Source organism: Penicillium citrinum, assembly GCF_028827155.1.
Source record: "Penicillium citrinum strain IBT 23319 chromosome Unknown utg000005l:1.0-1900146.0:1.0-1900348.0, whole genome shotgun sequence".
Classification (NCBI taxonomy): domain Eukaryota; kingdom Fungi; phylum Ascomycota; class Eurotiomycetes; order Eurotiales; family Aspergillaceae; genus Penicillium; species Penicillium citrinum.
The window spans coordinates 1,874,605-1,898,741 of NW_026622690.1; the positions used below are offsets into that span (position 1 = coordinate 1,874,605).

Here is a 24,137-nt window from a genome sequence, read left to right on the forward strand (position 1 = left end):
ATCGAGGAAAAATGCGGGCCTGCTTGGTTTTAACTAGGTTTAGCATGCTACAGTAATATTCGAAATCAGATTTACCTCTACACTCTTAGACTTTCATTCTCCAACCCTATTTTAAAACACGGTAGTCGAATTTTTGATATACCCCAGGAATTCCGGTCAGGCGGTATTGTATGCCCTGGTGTAATACTCCTGTTCTACCTGCTAACACTCTCTCGGATAGGCTGGAACTCGTGTAATTGACTCTCAGGGTGATGCTAAAGATGCTATCTAAATGAATGTATATAAACTCCCTTCCAAATTAGGCCAATTCCCTTACATCATCCTCCTCCTGGCAAGCAGGCCAATGTTCCCCACTACACTAGGTAGGAATCAGGAGTTGCCAACTTTTTTATAATGCTCCGCCTGGTTGACTCCATTGCTTTACACCTGGGCAGACTGCCGCCTTTTACCAGTATGAGTTGAGCATTGCGCATGGTTCTTGAATCTGTTTACCAGGCCTAGTTGAAGTGAATATACAGAGATTTATTGTGACTTTTCTTGAAAATATTCATCCATGGATATATTTCAATACCGAGGTAGAATTGAATAAAATGCAAATGGGAGGTCGTCGGAAGGACATTGAATAGATTGCTACACTTTTGCTAGTACTTAGGTAGTATTTACATCACCGAAGGACTCACTAGCACTTATAGTCGGCTGATGCACCACCCTAAGACAAGGAGAAGAAGATGCGTAATTTCTGCAATACTCGTACACGCCATTACTTGAGATAGAAAGAAAGAACTAGCACCTCCTTCTACTACTACCACTGGTAGTATAGAGAGTCGTGGAATCGGCTTCCGATATCGGGTTACTTCCATCAGCTTCAAGAACAGCTCGCGAGCCATCAGCTTCTATAATCTCTCTGGACGTATCGGCCTCTGGAAGAATCTTTCGAGAATCTGCCTCGACTGGGCCAGTACTCCTTGTGAATTTGATCGCGGAGTCCGAGTTATCGTCTAAATCGATGACCACCTGCAATGGGAACCTCCAGAAACACAACCCAAGTCCAAGATAAGTGCCAGTCACAAAGGGAAACTGGATAATCTCGCGGACGGCGATGGCCACATCATTTGGTGGAACGGCACTGGCAAGATATGAGTTGATACTCCAAACTGCCCAGAGACAATTCAGGCCGAAGAAAAGGGATGTTGACATGACTGCTAAGAACGTGGACATCTATACGAATAATGTTAGCAAGGGGGGGCTCTGCCCGGGTTTCCAAGGTTACAGCCAAGACCTCCTACCCTTATATGCGATGTCCGAGTAGACATCTGAATTCCCATAATGAGAAATAACCCCAGGACCTCCCACGAACCGACCCAGAAAACAATCCACCGTGAAGCTATAATCTGAGTCCAGACCCAGTATGGATCGGGCGAGGCCCTTCCTAAGGTTTGCACCGACTTTATTCCGCTGACCATCTGGTAAACGTACCAACACCATTCCAGGATGCTCAGTACCACAAATAGACCCAAAAGCATCCAATGGACTATTCGCATGCGTGGCCAAAAGTTGCTCTTTCCAATGATCTGTTCTCCGAAGATGAGAATCATCTCAAAGAACGCGTAAAATAATAGATTGACGGCGAAAAGCATCAAGGCCTCGGAGATCAGCTCGGGAATACTGTAGGTCTTGTTTGAGAAGTGGAACCGGCCGATGGACATGATATTGTAGATACCAATGCAAATCTGGGACCTGTAAATGTCGAGTTTGCGTCAGTCATATAGATTGCTTATATTCTCGCTCAATACTAGTATGCGCATGCTCTTACCCAGTAAATGATAGCATAGAGACCAAGACGGTCTTGAAAGGCAATGGCCTGAGAGTACCGCCTTTCCTCTTGTTCAGCAGAAAATAGCCCGCAAATAAGACAATCAAAACCAGAGCAGTTAAGAGCTCAAAAATTGGCATGAAAAGGGTATACACGTACATGGCGAATGTTCAATTCCTTCCTCTACCTGAGTAGAGTAGATCGGAAGGAAATCATCACAAAACAACATGTAAGTTGCACTCTGGCTTGGGTAGTTGAAAGAAGGTAACAAGCGAGACATGAAGAGCACGCGAAAGATGGAAAATACGGGAAAGTCAGGGTCAGTCAAGCTAAGCCTGCAGTATGAGCAAATGAGGCCTCCAGCCAAGACAAACATCGTAGAATACACCAATTAACCTCATGCATGCATATGTTGAACTGAAGATCTGCGCTTGGCAGTCTTGGGGGCGACGGGACGATCTTGAACGTTCCAGCGCTGCCACAGTTCGCAATGACGTGTGTCACTATTTTAAAATTGATGGGCTGGGGTACACCTGGGCATATTCAGAATAATTCTACGCCCGCAACTATTCAAGTGTCCCTAATCTTGAAGGAGTTCGAGTCTGTCCAAGTTGTGAACCCGCGCCCAGATGACCTTGAAAGGCACAAGTGTACATGACAGGAGGTGCTAGCAGTAGTGGCAGCGTATACAGCGGTCTTGGTTGTGTTTGTAGGCGCCAACTCATCTTGATATCTGACGACCTCCGAGCCAGGAGGTAGTCATGCGAACTGATGATAGCTGGTACTAGTGCTACATAGTTACTACGCTCGTAGGATTTGACCTCCCGGGGCAGTAGTGGCTCTGATGGATGTGAATTTCTGATCGCGAAATCCGATTTGCTTTTTGAATGCAAGTATTGGCTGGGTGGATGATACATACCAAGATTACAGTTGGATGCAAGCAAAACCCAGGTGACTAGTAGACCGGGGAGGTTTTCAGGGGTTTGATACTGGCATATGAGACAGATCCTCTTTTCTGTCGCGAAACTCGTTTTGGGGCTTCATATTACAGGCTGCAGGTGGCAAAACGCCATGAATGTTTTCATGCAACTGGTTGGACATCTTGGATAAACTGGTCAATAACAGCTACAGTACATATACATATATATGACACAACCTGAGTTGGCTGCTCTCCAGACTGGTCACTATATTGAGGAAATCAAACTTGTTTACCACTGTCGATTTGCTGAAACTCCAAGGTCAGATTCTTTTTGTATACCGTGTTGCCCCTGGAGGATACGATCAAGAACCGGAAAATATGTCTCATCACGCTTAGATATTGTAGAAGTGGGATACCGATTTGGGAACTATTGTACTGTTATATAACATCGCATTTTCGGCGATTCTCGATTGCGAGTCGTCAACTTATCCTGTGTGGTACAGTTCATCAATTACCTTCTCGACATGAGACGTTCGCTCATCTTCAGGTGAAGATGAGCGAACGTCGGGGCATGAATCAGTGTATATGTGTGTGTGTGGTATCATTTACAATGAGCCCTCGCAAAAAAAGTGATATGCAGTATACGACAACTATATATCTGAGAGTATACATCTAGAATGATCCACTTCCTGACATGAACTTAGAGCCTCGTCACGGCCTATCGTGGCCCATTGCCGTTCCCATTGTTAGGCTGCCCTAATGGCGCGGCTATAGTGGAATTGCGGATGAGACGGATAGCAAGTATCCGATTTTGGCTGCATCTCTGTTAGAAACCACGAGAACGCGGATAAAGCAGAAGCTAGGAATCTGGACAGTGACTGTGTGGTGGATGCGGTCTTGTTACGAGTCCGTTTCATTGAGCGCTGGCTTAGCTTCTTATCGATCTGGAAAGGTGACAGTTTATTGTGAAAACGGCGGTGAAAATCTTTGATTGTGAGTGTGGATATAGTGGGAGGAACAGATTTGTCTGGCTTAGGTGTCGATTGCGGTGAAATATTGGGGTATTGAAGAATAGAGATATAGATTGGTCGTTGGTTATGGTGCGAGGAAATTATAATCGGTGTTGGTTGGAGGGGTAGAAAAGAGCAAATTGGTCATAGCTGCTGCGGTGCTTGATCTATTGTCTTGGATAACAGATTGGAACAGCAGTCGAGATTGGTGTTCAACTGTTCATTCGCTCTAGTAGATATATTCGGCGTTGATTGAGTTCGAGATCTTATGCTGGAATCATTGGTTGTTTGTATAGTGGAATAGACAGTGAGATTTGACTGTTTAGGGACGGAGAACGCGGAGGCTGAGGAGAGGGTTTCTTGGGAGTTCCGAGATGGTATTCTAAATCGCAAGAGATTATCTGCCATATGCAGTCTTCCTCGTGTAGTTGCTGTACCTCCTCGAAATGGTTGTGTTGAAAGGTGGATAGATGGTTAGTCGATTGGCAGGCAAAACAGCATGCCAAGTCGTTGACTCCTGAAGGTTGGTAATAGAAGCCATTCTGGGCCAGTAGAAACGGAGTGACACCAGTGAGCACTATTCCTTGGAACGAACGAGCTCTGGCTGTGATGGTGGAGTAGCTGTAGGTAATGGAGACGAGGAAGTCGTCCTTGGCGTCAGAAATGTCTTCGGCGTGAGAGTCGGTTTCGGTGTGGAAGACGTCCTCGTCGATAGGCTGTTCGGATGGAATTAGGCGTCTTGCCCACCCCGCGGTCCGGAAGCTAAGGGTTCATCCCCGTATGCTGGCTTCTTGTGGTCACCCCCATGACCTTCGCGTCTTTCGCTTTAACTGGGTACAGTCATTCGACTGGGCACACACACACACACACACACACAAACTTCATTACCGCCAGGCGGCTGAGATGAATGGGCAACTATCACTAATCTACTAGTACATGTATGTTTGAATATATGCTGTGTCTCCTTGGAGCCCATATAGTATTTTCTTTAACCCCCTTTTGATTCGTCCCAGCAGAAGCAGATACTGCTCTGCATCATAGGCGAAGGCGGTACAGGGAAGATCCCAGGTTATTAAAACTATCGTGACCGGCATGGGTCTGTTCCATCGTAAAAAAAATGTAGTTCTCACAGCACCAACTAGCGCTGTAGCTGATAATATTGGCGGAAACACCTACCACACGTCTTTGGGCATATCGATCGATCACTCCCGAGCTACTTCAACCAAGATGAGACAAACCGAAGACCCGTCTTTCCGGGACTTCTTGTTGTGTGCGCTTCCAAACGCATTTCATCTGAAAGCTGCCGTCTCAGCTTGCCCATAATACTATCCATATCCTTCTTCGTCTGTGCTTCGCATTCTGCATTACCGCAGAGAATGAACCCACACCGAAAGGGCACGGATAGGGACGTGTGTCGGTAGGGACTGTAGTGCGTAAAAACGATTATCCGAAGTCGATGTGGGGTTCCAAGAATTCCCCCTAAGTAACGATATATCCGGGAATTCTAGGCTTTCGTCTTTCTCATATCTCTTTCAGACACCTAGCATCTCAGTAAACCCTTCTTGGGTCAAACTGTCCCGACGTTTTGGAAAATCTAGCTGGCGATATCAAGCTAAGAGCACAATTAGGCTGGAAGCTCAAAGTCAATTAGCTCCGGATAGAACTACGCGGCTTATCTCATGGCTTTCTCATCACTGTTTACGGCGTTTGAACCGTACGTCGATATCCCATTCAACGTATGGTTTACTATCATCCTCATCCTCACCTATGTATGTGCCCTTCGAAAACCGGGCCTGCTTTTGCTCGTCGTTCTCGGGGTTAGCGCGACTATCTTGGTGTTTAATACAACGGCTACTCTCGGCGAAATGACCAAAACTATGTGTTTGCTTCCTCTCGGTCTCGGCTCTGTCCTAACGTTCCTTGTTGCGAATCGATCTTTGCAGAGGAGATTTCTATCCGCCTTTACGACCTATGTGAATTTTGCGGTGTACATAAATATTGGCATGATGGTCGGAACTCCCACAGGCGGCACCCTTCGGGGAATGTGCAGCAAAATCACTTGCGTTGCCCTCTTCGTTTGGATCGTCGAAAAAGGACGCCGCGTTGGATGGAAGACGGTCCTAGTTCACGATAACTTGTTTGTCTTCACTGCCGTTAGCAAATCGTGGATATTTGCACACGCATGCTATCGATTTATTCTCTTAACATTGCCGTGCTTTGGGTCTGGACGCCGGCATCGCCTTCTAGAGTTGTACTCTCTCGCTCTAACGTTCGCCTTGTCATCCACTTCAAAACTTCCATTCGAGTATTTCTTTGGAATGGCCGATACATTGGTTGTTCCGGCGATTGCAGGATGGTCGGCTATCGCAACAACGTTTAATCTAGTACCGCGCGATACGGTAAACGACGACTTACTCTCGAGTCGTATCGGGAGGGGTGCAGATGCATTTCTGGGCGCAGTGTCACTGGCTGTTGCCGCTTTTGCTTGTTATAAGTTAGCTAGCGCGCCGCGAAGAGGTTCGTGAGGATGATGGACTAATATATTGATGAATGTGTACAATTTGGCCAAATAAGGCGGCAAATACAGTAACTTAACACCTGCATCGAAACATAGTTTCCTGGTTCGGTTCGAACGATGGAATGATGCGTTATCTATCATAAATACGAATTTGGGCTGTGGCTACCTGCCACGGTGCTGGAGGAGCTGTTCAATAAAGATTTAAAGAATGAAGCATCGGTAGAAACCTTTGAAAATACGAGATAAGACGACATTATCTTGTGTATATACTAGCAGTATTTGATAACGTTGGCCCTGATGGAATTTGGATACCTGGATTAATGTCACGCCTAGTAGAGACCAATCCGTCCGTCTATAACCCACCTGTTTATCGCACCCAGACTCATCAACGAAAACTAGATGAAACGAACGGACCTTTGACAATTTGTGCTGTTAAAAATCTCGTAACTGTGGATTTCGCTCGCTTGTTTTCTGTGGTACTTTCTTTTTCGATCACCCAGGCCAGTATAGAGCTCGTTTAATACTAGATATCGAAGATATCACGCTAAACTCATCGAATAGAAAGATAGCCATCTCCTATCCTATGGGCCTCGCTCCAGTGAGGCTCACTTAGACCTGGGCATGAGCATGCTCATGGGCGGTTTTTGAAAGGCCCGCTCATTATGAGCTGCTCATCTCATGAGCTGGGGTGCTCATGAGCATACTCAACCGGCTCAAAAGTGGATACTATTGTGCATTATTTAATGTCAGTAATTTTGGTTCTACTGTAATTAATCTATTTACTATGACAAATTATCAAAATTACTATTTCTATTCTATTATCAATTATATATATATATCAGATGCCCTGTTTTTTACTTTTGTTTGTAACGGTACTAAGGTACAAGCTAGCACTTGTTGACTAGGTGAGAGGATAATGGAAGAAGAAGAACAGGAGATCAATTCAATCACTTAGTAGAATATACAGAGACTGATTCTTGAAGAATCTTCAAGCAATCAGGATAACATGAGTGAGGTCATTCAACTTTTTCCCCACGTGCCTTCTTCGAGGAAAAAGCGGTGATGAATCGGGTTCGAAGCGCGAAGATCAGTAGCTTCTCCGCATCATCCTCCGGATCCTTTGTCAGGAATCCCGTGACATATATATCTATTCTATTGTATTCTATATTTCAAAATTGCTCAATCAGTTATTTATAGAATACAATATTAGAACAGTCTTTTTCTAGACTGCAACAAAATATAAGATCTATTCAACTATAGTAATATTTCACTATTTCAGTTGTTATATTTATCTATCGAAACAATGAATTGGTAGCAAAGATTAGAAAGAACTATTCAACTGTATCAAAGCAATAGAGATATCAGTACATCAGTAACTATAATCGAGAAATATAGAGATTAATAAATAATAACTATTTACTATATTCAGAGAAGTACAATCTTATAATAGATTGCCGCTCTCCGAAATATCCGAAGAGAGCCAAAAAATCGCTTACCTTCAAATAATGCCTTTGTGGAAAAATATGTTTTCAAAACTCAGGAATCTTCAGAGAATAGTATAGCTTTGATCTTGGACAAAACAGAAGATATCTTCGGTCGCGGAGTGTTATATATCTAGACTAATGATTCTCAGTATATCTATTATATGATATTCCTGCCAGAAGTTTCTCGCCATCCATCTATGCAACTTGAAGCATCTCGCGAGCGGTCTTTACTCGATGAAAGTCTCCCTGAAAATCCAATCAGACAACGAGCCGGGGGGTATAAGAAATGTAGTACACAAAATATCTCTACAGAATATAAGATGCGAGATGGTGTGCCAACAGATATACTACGAAGTTCATTGTCTTGCGGAAGTAACAGCGAGCCCCAGAGAAAGTCTAGACGGTGTTTGAGATGGCCTTCGGAAGAGATAGACTATCTAAAATGGCTCAGAATAGATGGACAACGCCCATGGTTGGAAATCACAAGATTATTTCTGGACCGATATCCTGGGAGAAGTCCTGCCGCGATTCAAGTGTATTGCGGTACGTACGGGCTCTGAAGTGCAAGACGGAATAGGGCACACCAACTGTTATCTAATTCAAGTCCTACTTCTCAAAAGCCTTCAATATAATTCGCTCGAGATTTGCAGAATTGACGGAATGAAGCTTTTTTTTCCCAATAGGCTATTTGGAATATTGCAGAGTTCAATTCAATTGTAAAGATTCCGAAATCTAGTATATTGTCTTTTTTGAAACTGAGATAGCCTCTAATTCCACATCAAGTCCATTGCTCCTGATGGCAGCCATGGGGTCAACGCAGGACTGGAAAGCTTCGCAATTTGCGCTAACGTTTTCGGTTCAGGCTTTTTACAACAGTGTCATCCATCATGAGCTTGAAACATGTTCTCAATAATGACCTTGAAATGCTAATAGTCTGTCTCAATATAACTAAGTCAACTTCTGATTGCATCATCCTTCCGCAGAGCTTCGAAAGATTCCCGAATCTCGTAAATTTATACTATAAATCTTTTGCTCCAGGCCGTGATACCCTGGCAGTCTGCCGCCTTTTCATCTATGGAACAAGTTATTTCACGCTTGGCAAAGACTTGTCTTATTGGAAATCCACTCACTAAAGTCAGCTTGGTATAACAGATTTTGGTGGTTAGATTGGGCTTACAGATAATATGATAATTGCGCAGCTCCATAGGTGTGGCTAAGGTGATACCGCATCACTCATGAGAAAAATTTCAAGTTGTGACACTCACTTCATCGTTCCCACTAAATATAAGCCCCCGAATAATTCGTCCTTTTGGGTTTTCTCAGTCATCATGGAATCTTGAAGAAGATGATAGAGAGAATTGATCAACAGTGTTCCAACCAGTCAGGAATCGTAACTGGATCTGAGAATCCTGAGCCAAGCGAGCCTCACCAACCTTCTTCTCGGCCAGGGCATACTTCTCCAACGCCGAAGCAAGAGGGTCCTTGCCCTCAGTGCTCTGTGCCAGGATTTGAGAGCCCGCCAACGAACCGCGCGCGATAGGGTTTATTGCTGAACAAGGGATAGATTGTCTCAATCCAAAAAGAAGCAGATTAGGAGAATGACATAATCTGAATGTTTTGCGTTAGAGATTATAACCCCGGAAGATGCGGTAGGCTCTGCTTCATGACGTTGGAGGCGCTGCTCTTATTTTTGTTGGATTGATGCCAAGATTAGCCCAGTGACTCGATCAACTCGTAGACCCATTTCCTGCGCCGAGACTTCACTCTATTATGTGTATGTCTAAAATGGTATATGTTTCATTTTGAGGCAACAGGAAACTATTACGTACGAAAATAGCATGAATAAGACAAATAACTAGATATTGGCAGTGATTGAGCAAAATATGTTCCACTTAGACTTATGGGAGCGAGAAGTTAAGGTAGGTGGTGCAAGGAGGCGGCCGAGGAAAGCCATTTGCGGACAAGCGACTTATTGCGGCCAATTCGTCTCGGGGCTAGATCTCGCTACGACCGCGGATTAACCATTGCATAAAAGGCGTTCGAGTCGGGGTTTCATAGGCTGGGTTCAACCTGCGAGAAGCGGCAATTTAGAATCCGCGGGGTAGCCAGCCCACTGGCAATCCGCTATTTGTTAGGCCCGACCGATATACACCGTATCGATCAAGGTCAAAGCCTTCAGACTCCAAATCCAATTGAGAGGATCTCAACGGTTCAAAGTTTAAGTTTAATTTTATTTTAAGTTCCAAACGATTCACGGCATCCATTCTATGGGGAATCCGGGCTCTCCAAAGCCTAGACCGGCTCCGTGGTATATTCTTGTGTACTATTGACGGAGTTATTCTTGGTTACAACAGCAGATGGAAGGTCAGCCAACACTATACAGCTGACCGGTTACACCAGCGCATTTCTTTATTGGCTATTTTTTTTCTTTTTCTTTTCGTAATGTAAAAATTATGAAACAATATAAATCCAAATGATCTGTCGAATTAGTCTATATTCCTTTTCGGAAATATGGATCTGACTATTATAACTGGATTCATAGACTTTCTGTTCGTTTCTATCTACAATAATCTTCTAGTAAATAAGACATAATCGCCTCTGAATTGGTGCATATGATCATCATAATCGGACAGATGTACCGGTATAGCGAACATTCCATAGTTTGAATGAGATAAGCTGTATTCCAAATAAACATATTTGCTTAATACAGTGGAAAATAATCTTGGTCTGGGACAGATAAATAGCAAGTAGTTTGGTTGAATAATAACCAAACGATGGATTTCTACCACACGTTATTGACTGCATCCACACGCAAACGCATGCGGGCGGGCTGCGGGCGCTAGTTAGTCTACCAATCTTAGCAACCAAACATTGCTACAATATTATTGTGGTGGTGGGCCCAGCTACTACTTTGACCCTAAATTTCAAGCTACTACTTTTCGGGAACAGTCGTGAATAGCGAATAACTACCGGAGACTTGACTCCAGAAAAACAGACAAGAGACGAAAAGCATGATGGTTATTGGTCATCATCATGGATATTGTAGCCAGGTGATCATTTGCCGAACAAAGCCCAAATGAATTATCGATCATCATTCTTCTGAGTTCGTCATGATTTCATGCACCTGATTCATTCTCACCTCCTTCTTCCAAGGTAGACTGCGACTTGAAGATGTTCTAGATTTTTGGAGACTCATTTCTATTCGTCATGTGCGAACTGGAAGGATTCGACTGCCCAGTCTCCCATACAAGCACAGTAGCTGCATTATCTCAGTGATCAGGAGACTTCGTTCAAGTACAAAAACCTTCCCCCTCCAATACAGAAAAGATAAATACTTGCTCAATCATCGCCTATATTCTTGCATGGATGACGACTCCAAGAAAATACCTTATAATCACGACCTGACAAAATGAATGCTACCGAGGACCTTCACATCGAGTTACGTTATCCGGACACCTATCTCGTGGGCAGATGTTGGGACAGTTCTCGAGGCTGGCATGAAAGCTGGCTGAGATTGGATAGTTGCCTCGGAGATAGTGGAGGTACGTGGTTGATATTAATCGCTTCTTCTTCGCTGACGGTATTATTGCAGGGCATTTTCAATGGGGTGGAACCGAGTTCACCGAGCGTGCCAGAAATATTAGATTCGACCCCACAGAAGGCGGAAGTCGAGTGCCCGTCCTGCGAGCCGAATTGAGAGATGATTCCCCATGGGGAAAGTTTCTAGAAGGGGATGTTAATTTGGCCGAAAGAATCAATAATCGTGGTGGTGATCTGCAGTTTTCTTGGTGAGTTCTTTTGTTAGTTTTTCTTAAGTAAGGTATACCTAACTGGACAATGTACAGATTTTGGCCCTGAGAATCCTTGGAGTTATGCAAGTTTGAAGTCTACTTATTCTCTTTCCCTACTCTCCGGTTCTTAAACCTCTCCGTAACTTTGAGGTATCTTGAGGGTGAACTGAATGAAATCTAATTTCCTTGATGTTGGATTGATTGGGATAGCAGAAATGCTTCCGGGTATTGATTCGCTGGACCTAAAGGTGAAAAAAAATTTAAAAACAAAGGTGAAGGAAGATGAAAAAAAAGGTGAAAAGAAAGCTGCAAGAAGTAGTATTTAATCCCTATGCTTGATCTGATATCGCCAGCCTGGTCTAGCACATTATATCCATATTATACTTGATTCTGTTTGTTAATGAATACCAACTTTGTTCATTCGTTATTTCAATTATGAAAACTAATAAACCGTACGATGCACCTAACTGGGGTCAGCGGAAGAATTTGAGAAGTACTGTTGCTGTTGTTGAGTTTGAGTAGAATTGAATTGACTCCAGAAATCAATACATTGACGCTAAAGCTAGTCTTTCCCGTCACCGGAGGGGGAAGAGGATGGTATCGCGCAATAAGAAGTGGAGCCAAAGAGAGAGAGATATCAGTCGGTGGTTATAGCAAACCGTATTGAGATTTGCACGGCTTCCAAATTCGGTATCCAGTTCTGACCATCTGAGAATGACTTCCCATCCAAGAATATATGTTGCTTGGGGAGGGGGGGGGTTGTTGGTGTATTGCAGCATCTCATTTCAGTATACAATCTACTTCTGAAAAGTTCTTCTATCCAACGGGCACCTGTTCAGTGAGTCTCACTGAAGGGTAATGCCCCTGGGCTTTCTGAGGCGGCCATAAAAATCCTCATTCAAAGAGGCTGCCGCTGCGATGTCGTACTTTGCAATATCACATCGCCAATTGCGGTCCGAGAGATTGCAGTCCAGACTGCAGCAAACAACTGGAATATCCGCGGTATCATCCAGAGCACTATGGTCCTCGCTGACGCTCCCCTAAAGAGTATAACATTCGATAAATGGACCGCTGCAACGGCTCCAAAGATCCACGGTTCGTGGAGTCTGCATCAAATACTCGGAGAACTAGGCTTCTTTATTCTGCTCTCCTCGGTCTCGGAAATCATCGGAAACAGTGTGCAGGGCCAATTACAGTGCAGGCAATATTTTTGAAGATTCTCTAGCCGTCTACAGACACCAGCTCGACCTCCCAGCTATGAATCTGAACCTCGGATTTATTTCCAAAACGGAGACTGTTGGTTCAACCGACAAATTTCTTCATAAATTCCCTTACCTCGCTTCTGTAACTGTGAATATGCATAACGTAAAGACTGTCTTGGATCTTGCTATCCGGAGAGAAGATTTAAATGACAGCTCGCTATCATACCAGACTGTGATTGGCATTTCCGATCAAATTCAGCGATGGACGATGGGTTATTGAGTCGCTGGCCGTTTGATCCTACGTTTGAGCGCTGTATGGATCGAACAGTTGTTTCCGCGATAAATGAGAGAATTAATTATAAGAAGGCCATTCGCTATGCTGTCTCTGATGAGGACACTCATTTTTTGATGATCGAGGATGCACTACAGATGAATGTGGCTAGTGCAATTTCTACCGATATATACAATATTGATTTGGAGAAGTCTATAACTGTTTATAGCGGTAAGCTTTCTTTTTTTATTCTTGCTTGTATTGAAAACAAATACTAATATATCTATTTAGTTGATTCGCTCAAGAAAGAAGACTGAAATAAATAACTGGATATTGAAGGAGTTTCAAATTCTATTGTCTATCTTCGGGATTTTGAGCCCAATCTCTATTTCGCAATTGGCAATAAAAATTCTGAATAAATAGTCTCTTAAAAAGCCGGCGGTGGAGAATATTGAAAATTACTAGATTTTACAGAATTGTGCAGATCAAGTTTAGAATCCAAATATGATATATATTGGACATCAGATTTGCCGCATTATTTCCTGCGCATTATAATCACAGCCTTCAAGCCTCAATATATTAAATTGTATATAGCAATGTATATCTCAATATATATATCAAGTATTCATGATTTGTGTCCAAATATAGAGCAGTGTATTTACAGCTACTATCCACTGGAATTGGTTCCCTTTTTTCTCTGTACTTTATCTCAAAGAAAGATTTCTTTGTGTTTTATATAAGATTGTATATAAATACGGGGCTCCGAGACAAAAAGAGATAGAACTTTTTGAAGTTACTCACAAGTATCTATAACTGTCAGGCTAATAGTTATTATAGTATAGGGATTCAAGTTGTATGACTAGATATCTCGTTTAATTCAAGAAAATTATTCCTTTTCTGCCTAGAATCCAGCTATGCAACTAACTTATCGACGAACTCGATCTGTTTAGGCCGCTAATTGTATTCTCTATCAGGATTAGTAGTATAACATTTCGGACGCCCACCTGGCCCCCACTCCAAATAGATTCAGGTATGCTTGATAAGAAATCCATTCCAAAGACCAAAAACTAGTGGAGATTCACTTCATCCCACCGCGAGAAAACCATAGCCAGAAGTATCTATTTCTCGGTCTTCCAGCAAGAAAAGATGACAGCCTGCACAGGAGCGGCAGATGCTATATTTGGCCTCAGAGTCAGCATCGTCTGTCGCGTCTTTGACTTCACTCTCTATTTCGAGGACGCGTTTCTTGCGTGCTTATCAGCCGCCTTGTTTCTTTTAATTTTTTCCTGTTGAATTGTGGCTGCTATGGAATGAGACCCGCCAAGTTCAGCGATTTGTTCTTTAGGGTTGTAAGCTGGTGAGTTTAGTCGTACACGCAAGTACTAGTACTACTAGGAGTACCTTGAACCTGCTTGACAAGCCATTGGTGATTTTTTACAGGAACTTCTCGGCGCCCTTTTTGTATGTCAACTTGCTTTTGCTCTTATACGGCACTTGCGGCCACTCGGGTCACAAAACAAAATCTCGCTACCAGCAGATATGCTGGAGCTGATCGCAATCGCCAGCGCTGCCATCCTCTCGTATATCCACCATTGTCGATCGATTCGACCCTCAACACTGCTGGTTACCTTCTTGTCGACTCGGTCGCTACTGGGGTTGGCTCGTGTCAGAACGCTATGGCTCATTCCCACCGCGATCAACGCGGCGATCCCCTTTACATTGGGCTTTGGCTTCACTCTGTTTTTTATTTGGGCAAATCACTAACCACAACTCAGATTGCCGATGCCGCTGGATGTAGCCCGCGTTCTGCCACTATGATCCGCATTAATTCGGTGACACTCGAGCGCTCTTATGCGAGCACGCAGATCACGAAGTATCACAACCCCAATGTTGGAGGCTCTTTTTGACCACTTAGAGGAGAAGCCCAATCTCTACCTCGGTGAAATAGCGGTTCTCCTCTGTGATGAGTTTGGCACACAGGCAACAGCTACTAGCATAAGGCGAGCGCTGATCTCAAAGAACTGGTCAAAGGCGGCTCGTCAGAGGGTGAGGGAGCTAAATCAGGATCTACGGGATTGCTATAGTCGCAAGCGAAATCTGCTTCCGCTTTTCAGACTGCTTTTCTTTTCTCACGCCCCACTGCCAAGGCGATAGCGTATTATATGCTAGTATTGAAAAACTTAATTACAATTTAATTTCCATAACACGGAAGTGACTTGACTCATACTGTAAGTGACTTCCGCCGGTCCTTGTTTCAAACAATTAGGTCCCGGCTGCCTAGATGAAGCCCTTATTTTCGCCCACAGGATCGATAACCAGGCTGTCTGTTGAAATCGTCATAAATAAAAATCATTCTTAAAAATTCCCCCAGAACGGATGAACTCGGTTGGCAATACTAAGAATCACTCACTTGTCACTTGTCGTAGCGACCTTGCTCATCGATCTCACATTTTTAGGAGTTCGGTTGCCCATCACAAAGCCGCGGACCTCAAACTTGCGACAGCAAAGACCAAGAAATAATATCATGGCTATCTGACCATATGCAAATTTCTTTTTTTTTCTTTTTTTTTTGGTTTATCATCTCATCTGGCTTTACACCCTCTCCTCCCTTGACATTTATTACCCTAGCCGCGCGCTACAAGCTTTGATACACAACCAATCGTCTGCGAATAAACCCCAGCACCAGAAACTTGACTAGAATCGGACCTTTACATTTAATCCAACCATATACACAGCAGCTATAAATAGGATTTCTTTTGTTTCACTTAAGTCCTAAGACTGAGTTGTCGAGTTTGAGCATCGAACGTCTTCCTGTATCTTGCTTGTTTGACCAAACATCCAAGTATAGCTGGCACTATATTCCTATATCGCTGGTTATCATTCTAAATATAATTTTGGTAGATAATCATCTCACTGAAAATGCTAGGAAACTTTTTAAATTAGTCACTTCCATTGTCCTTGTTTGTATCCTCTGTTGTGCAGAACTTTTACACTTTTTACCCTGTCTTGATCGCCATAAGGTTAGTTTGAGTGCGGAGTTTTCATTCTAAGCTCTAGCAATTTGCTGCTTACCTGAAACTTCATCAAGATGCATTAGCTCCTTTTGCGAAAGAGCCAGATGTGATTGCGGAGCTACTTAGCGAGCTTAATCTGTACATACTTGTTACCAACAAGGGTAGTCGGATAATCTGGCGCATTGGCAAACATATTCTGAAGCAATTTTCGGGTTCATCCCGGCTCAATGTCGATCTTCCTGCCGCAGAATCCGGCTCGGAGGATATCTCCAGCCAAATGCCGCTGGAAATGGTCAATAAATTGATGCTCCAAGCCGTGAGATCCACTCATTCACTGAATCTCAGCCCAAATGCTATATATCTATCAAAGAGCCCCTGCATTTTCCCGGACAACCTTAATCCATTATGAGTTGAAGGACAGAAGCATAAGGGCAGGGAGCTGGTTGAGCTTAATCTTCCGGCAGCCCCTGCTGGGCTCTTGAATGGTGTTGCAAATATTCTCGACGCCAAAGGGTGGAACAGGATCGCATGAGGAGCTTCTGTCGCTACAACACTTCCAGCAGTAGGTTGGGGTATTAATGGCGCCTGCCTCGCGTTTGGGTTGGGTGTGGGTGCGGTCACTGGGCTGGGGCTGCTTGCTGCGATGCCACTCTGGTTTGGCACTGCAATGCCGGCTATTAGTACGGCAGCTCCGATCATCGATGAAGCTGTGTATACTGCACTATGTGAGGAGGCACCAAGAGTGCTAGGGTCTACAAATCGTCTGAATCTTCCAAGGCGATATGGTTGAAGAGTTAAATTGCATTCCAATGAACACCGTTTTTCTTCTAACAGGCTAGGCTTTCGTGGCATAATCCAAATTTCGATACCAGGTGACGGCCATCTGGGTTTGTGGTCATGATCATCAAAAGAGTTTTGACAGCAAGATAACAATGTTGATACATGGCCATTTCAACGGACTCCTGGCATCTAGTGATTATTCCCGCCGACGAGAAGTAGAAGTCCATGTCGATCGGAGAGGTGGATATTTACAACCATGAGCAGGATGATTCAGCGAATACCCAATCTCCCACCTGTTTTGTATAGTAATCGGAGTATCCTCCAAAAAGCAGCGTCGTAACACGCTAAACAACTCTTGAATACAGGGCCTTCCGGACGGGGATGCAAATAGTTCTTCAGTCAATCAATCGATCGCTGGGACAGTTTAATTTGACACTCATGAGTACTAGCCGATACCGATATCATCAAGTCCGAAACCTTCTCACACCAAGTCCAAATCCGTCGCCCTGCTCACATGGGAAACGGGGGATCTGACTGTCGATACATGATCAATCCATCTCTTCATCTTGCGTTGGGTACTGTAGGCGCCAGCGGTGTGGCAGTATAACCTGCGGTCCACCTATCATTCTTGACGACCGTATATTTTCCGTACATGTAACTTACAACTAGTGTAATGATATCATAAAAGAATCTTACTCTGTAAGCTTGGCCATCGAGCTCCTGTGTCTACCCTAACTGTATTCAGCGTAGTTTGTTTCGATTTGGGCCACCACAAACGATTCCTTTGCATAAAACATGGAAGCCAAATTCAAATCCGAGTGTAGCAACGAAACCGTGGTCAATGGACTTTAGTAATTCGGACGGCACGAAACGTGGGAGGTCATTGGCTGTGGCCATCTGCATCTGAGTTTCTTGAGATAAAGACATTTTCCAGTGTTAGTGGAGAGAAGAAGGTGCATTGAAAGGCTTATTTTTGTATTCTCTTCGTAATGAGATCTAGCCAGATACATAGCTTCGCCGACGCCACATCACTCGATAATGCAAGTGTGGGGTGCTCCACGTGGTTCATGCTGATCATCTGAGTTGTAATCTGATATCTGACTTTATACGAACCAGAAACCGTAGCTGAAACAAAATCGAATTGCCAAATACCCTGATCACTGGACATAATAGATCTAATTGCAACGGATGGATAATCTGAATGAAACTGTCATAATGACGCCAATAGGCAGTTTCATTCAGTGGCGGTATTTGAGTTGTGTTATCCAATTTGGCCCTGTGGGGATTAAAATGCCCAAACTAGAATCGAACACTTGCAAAATGACAAAAATGCTGATTCTCACGCACGTGGCGTAGCTGAAACAAGATCGAATTGCCAAAGAATAGATCGACAAAAGGGGTAATTGATCCCAAGCTCACCCTCTTTGACACGGATCCCATGACAATAGTAAAGAAATCAATAGTAATAGACAAAAAAGTAATAATCTTCGAATATAAAGATAGAGATATTAATTACCTTCGAATATAAAGATAGAGATATTAATTACCTTCGAATATAAAGATAGAGATATTAATTACCCAAAGACGATTAAGGAGATAGGGGTTAGCTCCTCACTTTTACAGAGATACATGGGAATCGAAAAAACGGCACCGCGATTGTCCCTGATGCGTCGTACTAAGTGCACTACCACTATTCATATCCAGGCCAGGAAAAGAAGCAATTATGATACTATATCAAATGCGACCAGGGAGTGGTCACGAACTATAGCCGATACAACAGATCCGCACCGCCACAGGGGGGACGAATAGAAGACCACACGCGCACGAGGTAAAGGAATGGCTCCAGTCAATCAGGCGACAAGTACTTCCAGTGAGGTGAACTGGCTCATGTACTAGGGTATGAGACTTAGTATATAGAGTGATTTATCATTGTTGTTAAACCGACTTTATCTATTTAATCTATAATCTTTCTATTCTTGGCAGGGCACTTAGAATCTGCCTTGATCTTAGGCACAAATGATATAGAGGGGTTGCTTGAATTGGAAGTCACGAGAGCTTAGCAGACAATATGGAGCCACAAAGAAGCATAAAGTTCTTGGATATTTTGATGTATGTAACTCCGCCACTGCACAAATCGATGAATGGATGATAGATGCAGTCTATATTCTCCAACCATGGTACCTTTCAGAGTTAGATTTTTCTCGGAAGGATCAATCTATCCCATTGTAGCGTATCTGTAAGTAGCTTTGAGTATGTGAATCTAGATGGAGCGGTCTGGAATGGCTTTCCAGAAGCATCAAATTATAGTAGGATACCGTACGGAGTACCATTTCGGGAGCTGGTTAATACATTTGCCACCCGCAACGCGTCTGGACGGCTCTTTTCTGCTGATAGTGTTTACGGGAATTATTCGGGACTAGCTCTAATGTTTTTCTATGGACAAGTAGGCCGTGAGGTTAAAAAGTCGATTCTGGCGTCCAAAATGGATTTAAATTTGCAGTCTCTCAACAGCACAACGAAGTGAAGAGGCAAACCCTACTACCTTAACTATATATCCCATCGCTTAATCTTTTATTTCTATCCCACTGTCGACCTGGGCGGAAACCAAACAATCGACAACGGAAACTACAACAACTATTTAATAACATAATGCTCAGCTCGGCCATCGTGGTCTTTTCTCTTTGCGTTGCGGTTAGCAGCATCCCCTATGACGCATGCACGACTACTATCGTGTGCCCCCCGGCCCAAGGTCCTGCATGTGGCGAGTCGTTCTATTGCCGTGTCGGCCAGATATGCTGCCCTAATGCGCTTTTTCATTGCGCGGACCCTGATAAGGTCAGCGAGCAGTGCCCTTAGTACGGTTAAAGAAGTGGAGCAACGTATCTAGTGGAGAGACTAAGTACTGTAGTCAGTGTTGACTGCGTTTGTGTCTCGGTGCTTCTAGTTTTCTTGTTTCTGTCAATTTTCTGGAGCGCAGTTGTATGTGGAGACACTATAAGGAAGATTGATATTCTCAATAGTCATTTAGATTGTTACCTGCCTAAATTGCTTCGGCACCCTCTGAATTCAAATACCTTGTGATACCTATTGTTGCACTGCAAATCTACTTTGCTAAGTTGTATCCGCCATAGTAAAACCTTGATATCCTCAATTGCCCATATCCCTTTTCTATATGCTAGCAGCGGCATTAATTGTACATACTTAACTACTGTACTTCGAAATCCGTTAATGGTAGACCTGGGCACCCGCTCATTAGGTGGGGCGAAGCTAGTTCTTGGCAAAATTGCATTATTATGCAAAAGCTTGGCAGTAATGCAGTGGTATTATAGACAGTAGTAGTAATCAAATTGAATTTATATTGAACTAGGCCAAATTAATTGAATTCAAATTATATCTATTGCTAAATCTATAATCTAGATTTTTAGCCAGCGCTGTTAGCCACTGCTGTTAGCCACTGCTGTAATTTTGGTAATTGACTATAGTTAACAGATTAATTACATTACAACCAAAATTACTGACATAAAATAATGCAAAATAGTCTCTACTTTTGAGCGGGTTGAGCATGCTCTTGCCCAGGTCTAGTATATACTCAACACAGTATTTTCTGTTTTGTATTTTAAAAATTCAATCGATACAGAATTATTTGAATTCTTTATTGAACAGTTTCTCCAGCACTGCAGAAAATAGCCTGAGTCAATATCTGTATTTAGTATAGATAATATATCCTTCTATTGTTCAGACTGTGAAAAAGTTATACTCTGATATCGGAGTCAAATTACTCTATTTTCCGCTCTACTCTCCAGATTTCCAACCCATCGAGGAGTTTTTTTTTTTTTTGCTGAACTGAAGTTTTACATCAAGAAAGCCGGTCAATTTATAAAAGGAATCCCGACCAAGGGTTTCATGTCTTCCTTCGACGGTGCGTATATAATATCGGCGCCAAACAGCAGAGCGACCAAGGACATATCAGCCATGCTGGCATAACGATAAACAGATTATGAGTGGCTGCCGCTTAGGAAGTGAAGCATGTGCAATGAAAATAGCATAAACCAGGCTGTGTGTGTAATATGCGTTCCGAGGTCCAGTATTAGGCGACAAATATTTCTCATCCAATACAACTGCCATCAAAATTATATGAATGCTCTTCTCTCCTATCAATATGAGGAGTCATGCGATGTGGGATATGAACTAGTGCGAATCATTTCGAGTCTTTACTGATTGAAACATCGACCGCTAAATGCTGGCGGATATCTCTTGTGGGCGAATCGTAGTTCCAGCGAAGTGGATTGGGGGGGGGACGTAGGGCGTAATGAAGTGTCGACTTTAGCTAGGAGAATAGCAGTATGCCGTAGCGGAAAGCGACGGTTTTGATCTCGATAGTGTTGAACGCGAAGACCTGCATAATTTGCCCCACAAAAACAAAACAGAGTGGTTAACAAACCTTCGCATGATTCTACATGCTTCAATACGTTCCGTAACTGGCGTCACCACGTACGCTCTTCTCGGATCGAATTGCTAAAATACACTAGTTAGTACACATCTAGAGTTCTTCCGGAGAAACCATATTACCGGGATTGTATTAGATTATACGGATGGTATTTAAGATTCGGCTTGTCGTGTATAATCTAAATCAATAATACACTCCGCATCCTGATCCCCCCTAGAAATCATATACCCTCGGTACTAGGCTTCGTGTCAGGATCATGAAAATCAACCTAAGTAGAAAGTTTTTCATGACATGGCCAGCAGCGGGGACTTATCAATATACAAGATGACAGAGGCTTCCTGCAGCCTCAAGTGTACTGTCCTGACATTGTACCTGAAGGAAATTTAGTGCTGTACTAACGTCAAAATGCTTGTATCATCGTACCCTGAAAAGATTTTGACATTCACCATTCTTCGAGCTACAGTAAAATATGACGGTAGGTAAATCAAAGCGTGCCCTCGCACAAAGAAAATAAAAAGAAAATACAAATACCGCTTCCAGTCTTGGAGTCGAGATGTGCAGAACTTTTGTCACTCATTCGGTGATATCTCCGGGACGATACATCACGTACTTTACTAGCATATGGGCCATCAACTTCTTTATCATCAGCACTTGCCTTTTCACTCGTCTACTTTCTTCTTTGAGTAAGTAGTAAGCCCAAGTTTGTCTTGAGACTTTTGCGACATACCTGTTGCCGACAGGCTAGGAATTAGTTGGCTGGGACTTTGGTTAATAGCGGCCATCAATGAGACAAAAAGAAAGCCGCTGTACCTTCACTATCTTCATATTTTACGTGCCTTCCTGGACAGGGTTAACTTTCGCTCCGAAGGCTCTCATTTTTTCAGCCTAGATAGGTTCGATCAGAAATAAAAATTAAAAACCCCGAGACGATTGAACCAACCTCAACTTCACTACCCATGGTCTCCCCCACACTCTGAGCATCCCCTGTCTCGAGTTTCACGACACCGAGGTTCGCGTTTAGTATCGTTGTGAGCTCATTTTCGTCGAGGTGATCAATTCTACTCTCGGGCTTATTTCCCGGCCGGCTATCAATCTCTTCGGAAGTCCCCCACTCCCTCATCATAGCGTCCGCCTTTTGAGCTAGTTCGCGGCATTCGTTCTTGGAGACCGTTAAACATGGGGAAAATAAGTTCTTTTGTAATATATTAATACTTGCCTCAAGTTTTGCTGTCAAGATAATTCCAACCCCTCTGAGGCGAGCCCAGGCCCATGCTTTCTCGTCACAATGGTAATGTATATGTATAGATTGATATGCCGATCGGGCGTACCAATAACAATTCTCCGACGTGAATTCATAATTTTCCTTGAGAAGTGAAACACCACGAAGTATCCACGCAAGATCAACAAGTGGAAATTGCCTTTTTGGTTTTAAAAAAAGAAGCGGCATTGGGAGAATATCACCAGGGGTGTTCTTTGTGAACAGGGAAATACGAGCGGCCCTTTTCTTGGGTGGATCCCAGGATGATTGACCAACAATGACTTGATCACGATCGACGAGACGCTCTGCTGTAAGTCGGATCTTTCTCCGCGTCGTTTCCTCTTCAACTAATATTTGAAGATATTCATGTACCCATCGGGAAAGCAGATCCTTGAAGTGGAAGATGCACAACACATAACATTTTTCAAATCGACTGGGGTTTTCGGTGACATAAGAAAACCACTCCTGCGTGGGGATCGCTCGTGGCTGGCTTTCGAAAAGATATTCAACCGGGACACTGGGGTGTGCATTGGGCTCGGTGATGGCCTCCTCCCCTAGTTTCTCAGACGGCCGTATATTCGAAAAAAATGACTTAATATTTAAAAGAATTAGTCTTGATTTAACACATTCGATTTCCATTAAACCGTACCGGACCAGAAGATTCCCCAGTGGGAAATTCTGGCTCCCGTTGAACTTGATACTCGATCTTGTCAGTTTGAGGAGGTGGTAGTGCTATATCGGCCATTTCAGTATTGTTATTGAATGTCGTTATTAGTTTCAACAATGACAACTGGGACGCAAGGTAATGGCGGACGAGAAGCACCTGTGAAGAACAGAAGCATTTTCAATGTAAGTGTCTTGACTTTATATGGTGAGATGTCCACTGATATCGTCACTTTTCATGACGATAGCGGAAAGTCATCTGCCCAGACGAGCGCCAGATTCTGAGCTCTTATGTTCCAATGATATATTACCTACGGGACGAGAATGCTACCATTGTGGCCCAGGTTTTCTTGAAATCCACAAAATCTGTCTAGACTGAAGCATAGACTGAGTTTCCTGCAATATAAGGGTGGTTACAGTATTTGGAAATTCGACAACTCAAAAGACCCCAAGCAATTGTCAACGGAAAAGTCCGAACCATATCAAATCGACTCCGCAGCTGTCTAGGGCTCCATGGACGTGCTTAATTGTGTGCTCCACTCTTTACCCGTCCGCGCATCGGGGGTATAGATATCTTGATGTCATGCGAGCATACGATTGACTGTTATCGCGATAATAAAGTCTAAGTGGAAATGGGATTTGGTGAAGCGTTAGGTCGCGAAAGAAAGATATCGCACAAGTGGACATGTGACGGTCGAGCACGTCGAGAACTTCCAGCAACCGTGGACGGCCATGACAGCTAATAACGCCTATGTGAATTGTGGGCTCCAGCTTCGTATGTATGTAGCTCTCATAGTTGGTGCAGAATTACAGGAATCACCGTATGCGAGTAATTGACGTGATTTTCTAACCAGCATGTCATTATGCTACAGTCATCGATTGACTGTCCCAAACTTCTAAGTGTGCGAGGGCTGAACCTTGACCTTTTCTTTCATGTGAAACACCAGAAGGTCACCTGCTCGAAAAT

At 43.4% G+C, this 24,137-nt stretch overlaps 8 protein-coding genes across 8 annotated transcripts; 4 read left to right on the forward strand and 4 right to left on the reverse strand.

The window, feature by feature from the left end:
• Positions 1–783: 783 nt before the first annotated feature.
• Positions 784–1,974, reverse strand: N7469_006535 (uncharacterized protein; the record flags this gene model as incomplete). The annotated part of the gene is made up of 3 exons (XM_056645453.1): positions 784–1,218; positions 1,287–1,737; positions 1,814–1,974. The coding sequence occupies 3 exons, from the start codon at positions 1,972–1,974 to the stop codon at positions 784–786; spliced, it is 1,047 nt and encodes a 348-aa protein (XP_056500691.1).
• A 1,912-nt stretch (positions 1,975–3,886) lies between these two features.
• N7469_006536 (uncharacterized protein) lies at positions 3,887–4,503 on the reverse strand (the record flags this gene model as incomplete). Its single annotated transcript, XM_056645454.1, has 2 exons — positions 3,887–4,013; positions 4,073–4,503. Coding segments are annotated over 2 exons (558 nt in total), but the record flags the coding sequence as incomplete, so codon positions are not given.
• A 918-nt stretch (positions 4,504–5,421) lies between these two features.
• Positions 5,422–6,267, forward strand: N7469_006537 (uncharacterized protein; the record flags this gene model as incomplete). The annotated part of the gene is made up of 1 exon (XM_056645455.1): positions 5,422–6,267. One exon carries the CDS (start codon positions 5,422–5,424, stop codon positions 6,265–6,267), a length of 846 nt encoding a protein of 281 aa, XP_056500693.1.
• A 2,796-nt stretch (positions 6,268–9,063) lies between these two features.
• N7469_006538 (BAR domain-containing family) lies at positions 9,064–9,409 on the reverse strand (the record flags this gene model as incomplete). Its single annotated transcript, XM_056645456.1, has 2 exons — positions 9,064–9,352; positions 9,381–9,409. 2 exons carry the CDS (start codon positions 9,407–9,409, stop codon positions 9,064–9,066), a joined length of 318 nt encoding a protein of 105 aa, XP_056500694.1.
• Positions 9,410–11,153: 1,744 nt separating this feature from the next.
• On the forward strand, positions 11,154–11,536 carry N7469_006539 (CVNH domain-containing protein; the record flags this gene model as incomplete). The annotated part of the gene is made up of 2 exons (XM_056645457.1): positions 11,154–11,286; positions 11,337–11,536. 2 exons carry the CDS (start codon positions 11,154–11,156, stop codon positions 11,534–11,536), a joined length of 333 nt encoding a protein of 110 aa, XP_056500695.1.
• Positions 11,537–12,998: 1,462 nt separating this feature from the next.
• N7469_006540 (Acyl transferase/acyl hydrolase/lysophospholipase) lies at positions 12,999–13,325 on the forward strand (the record flags this gene model as incomplete). The annotated part of the gene is made up of 2 exons (XM_056645458.1): positions 12,999–13,239; positions 13,300–13,325. The coding sequence occupies 2 exons, from the start codon at positions 12,999–13,001 to the stop codon at positions 13,323–13,325; spliced, it is 267 nt and encodes an 88-aa protein (XP_056500696.1).
• An 8,804-nt stretch (positions 13,326–22,129) lies between these two features.
• N7469_006541 (uncharacterized protein) lies at positions 22,130–23,252 on the reverse strand (the record flags this gene model as incomplete). The annotated part of the gene is made up of 2 exons (XM_056645459.1): positions 22,130–23,098; positions 23,157–23,252. The coding sequence occupies 2 exons, from the start codon at positions 23,250–23,252 to the stop codon at positions 22,130–22,132; spliced, it is 1,065 nt and encodes a 354-aa protein (XP_056500697.1).
• A 38-nt stretch (positions 23,253–23,290) lies between these two features.
• On the forward strand, positions 23,291–23,544 carry N7469_006542 (uncharacterized protein; the record flags this gene model as incomplete). The annotated part of the gene is made up of 2 exons (XM_056645460.1): positions 23,291–23,356; positions 23,419–23,544. 2 exons carry the CDS (start codon positions 23,291–23,293, stop codon positions 23,542–23,544), a joined length of 192 nt encoding a protein of 63 aa, XP_056500698.1.
• Positions 23,545–24,137: the final 593 nt, after the last annotated feature.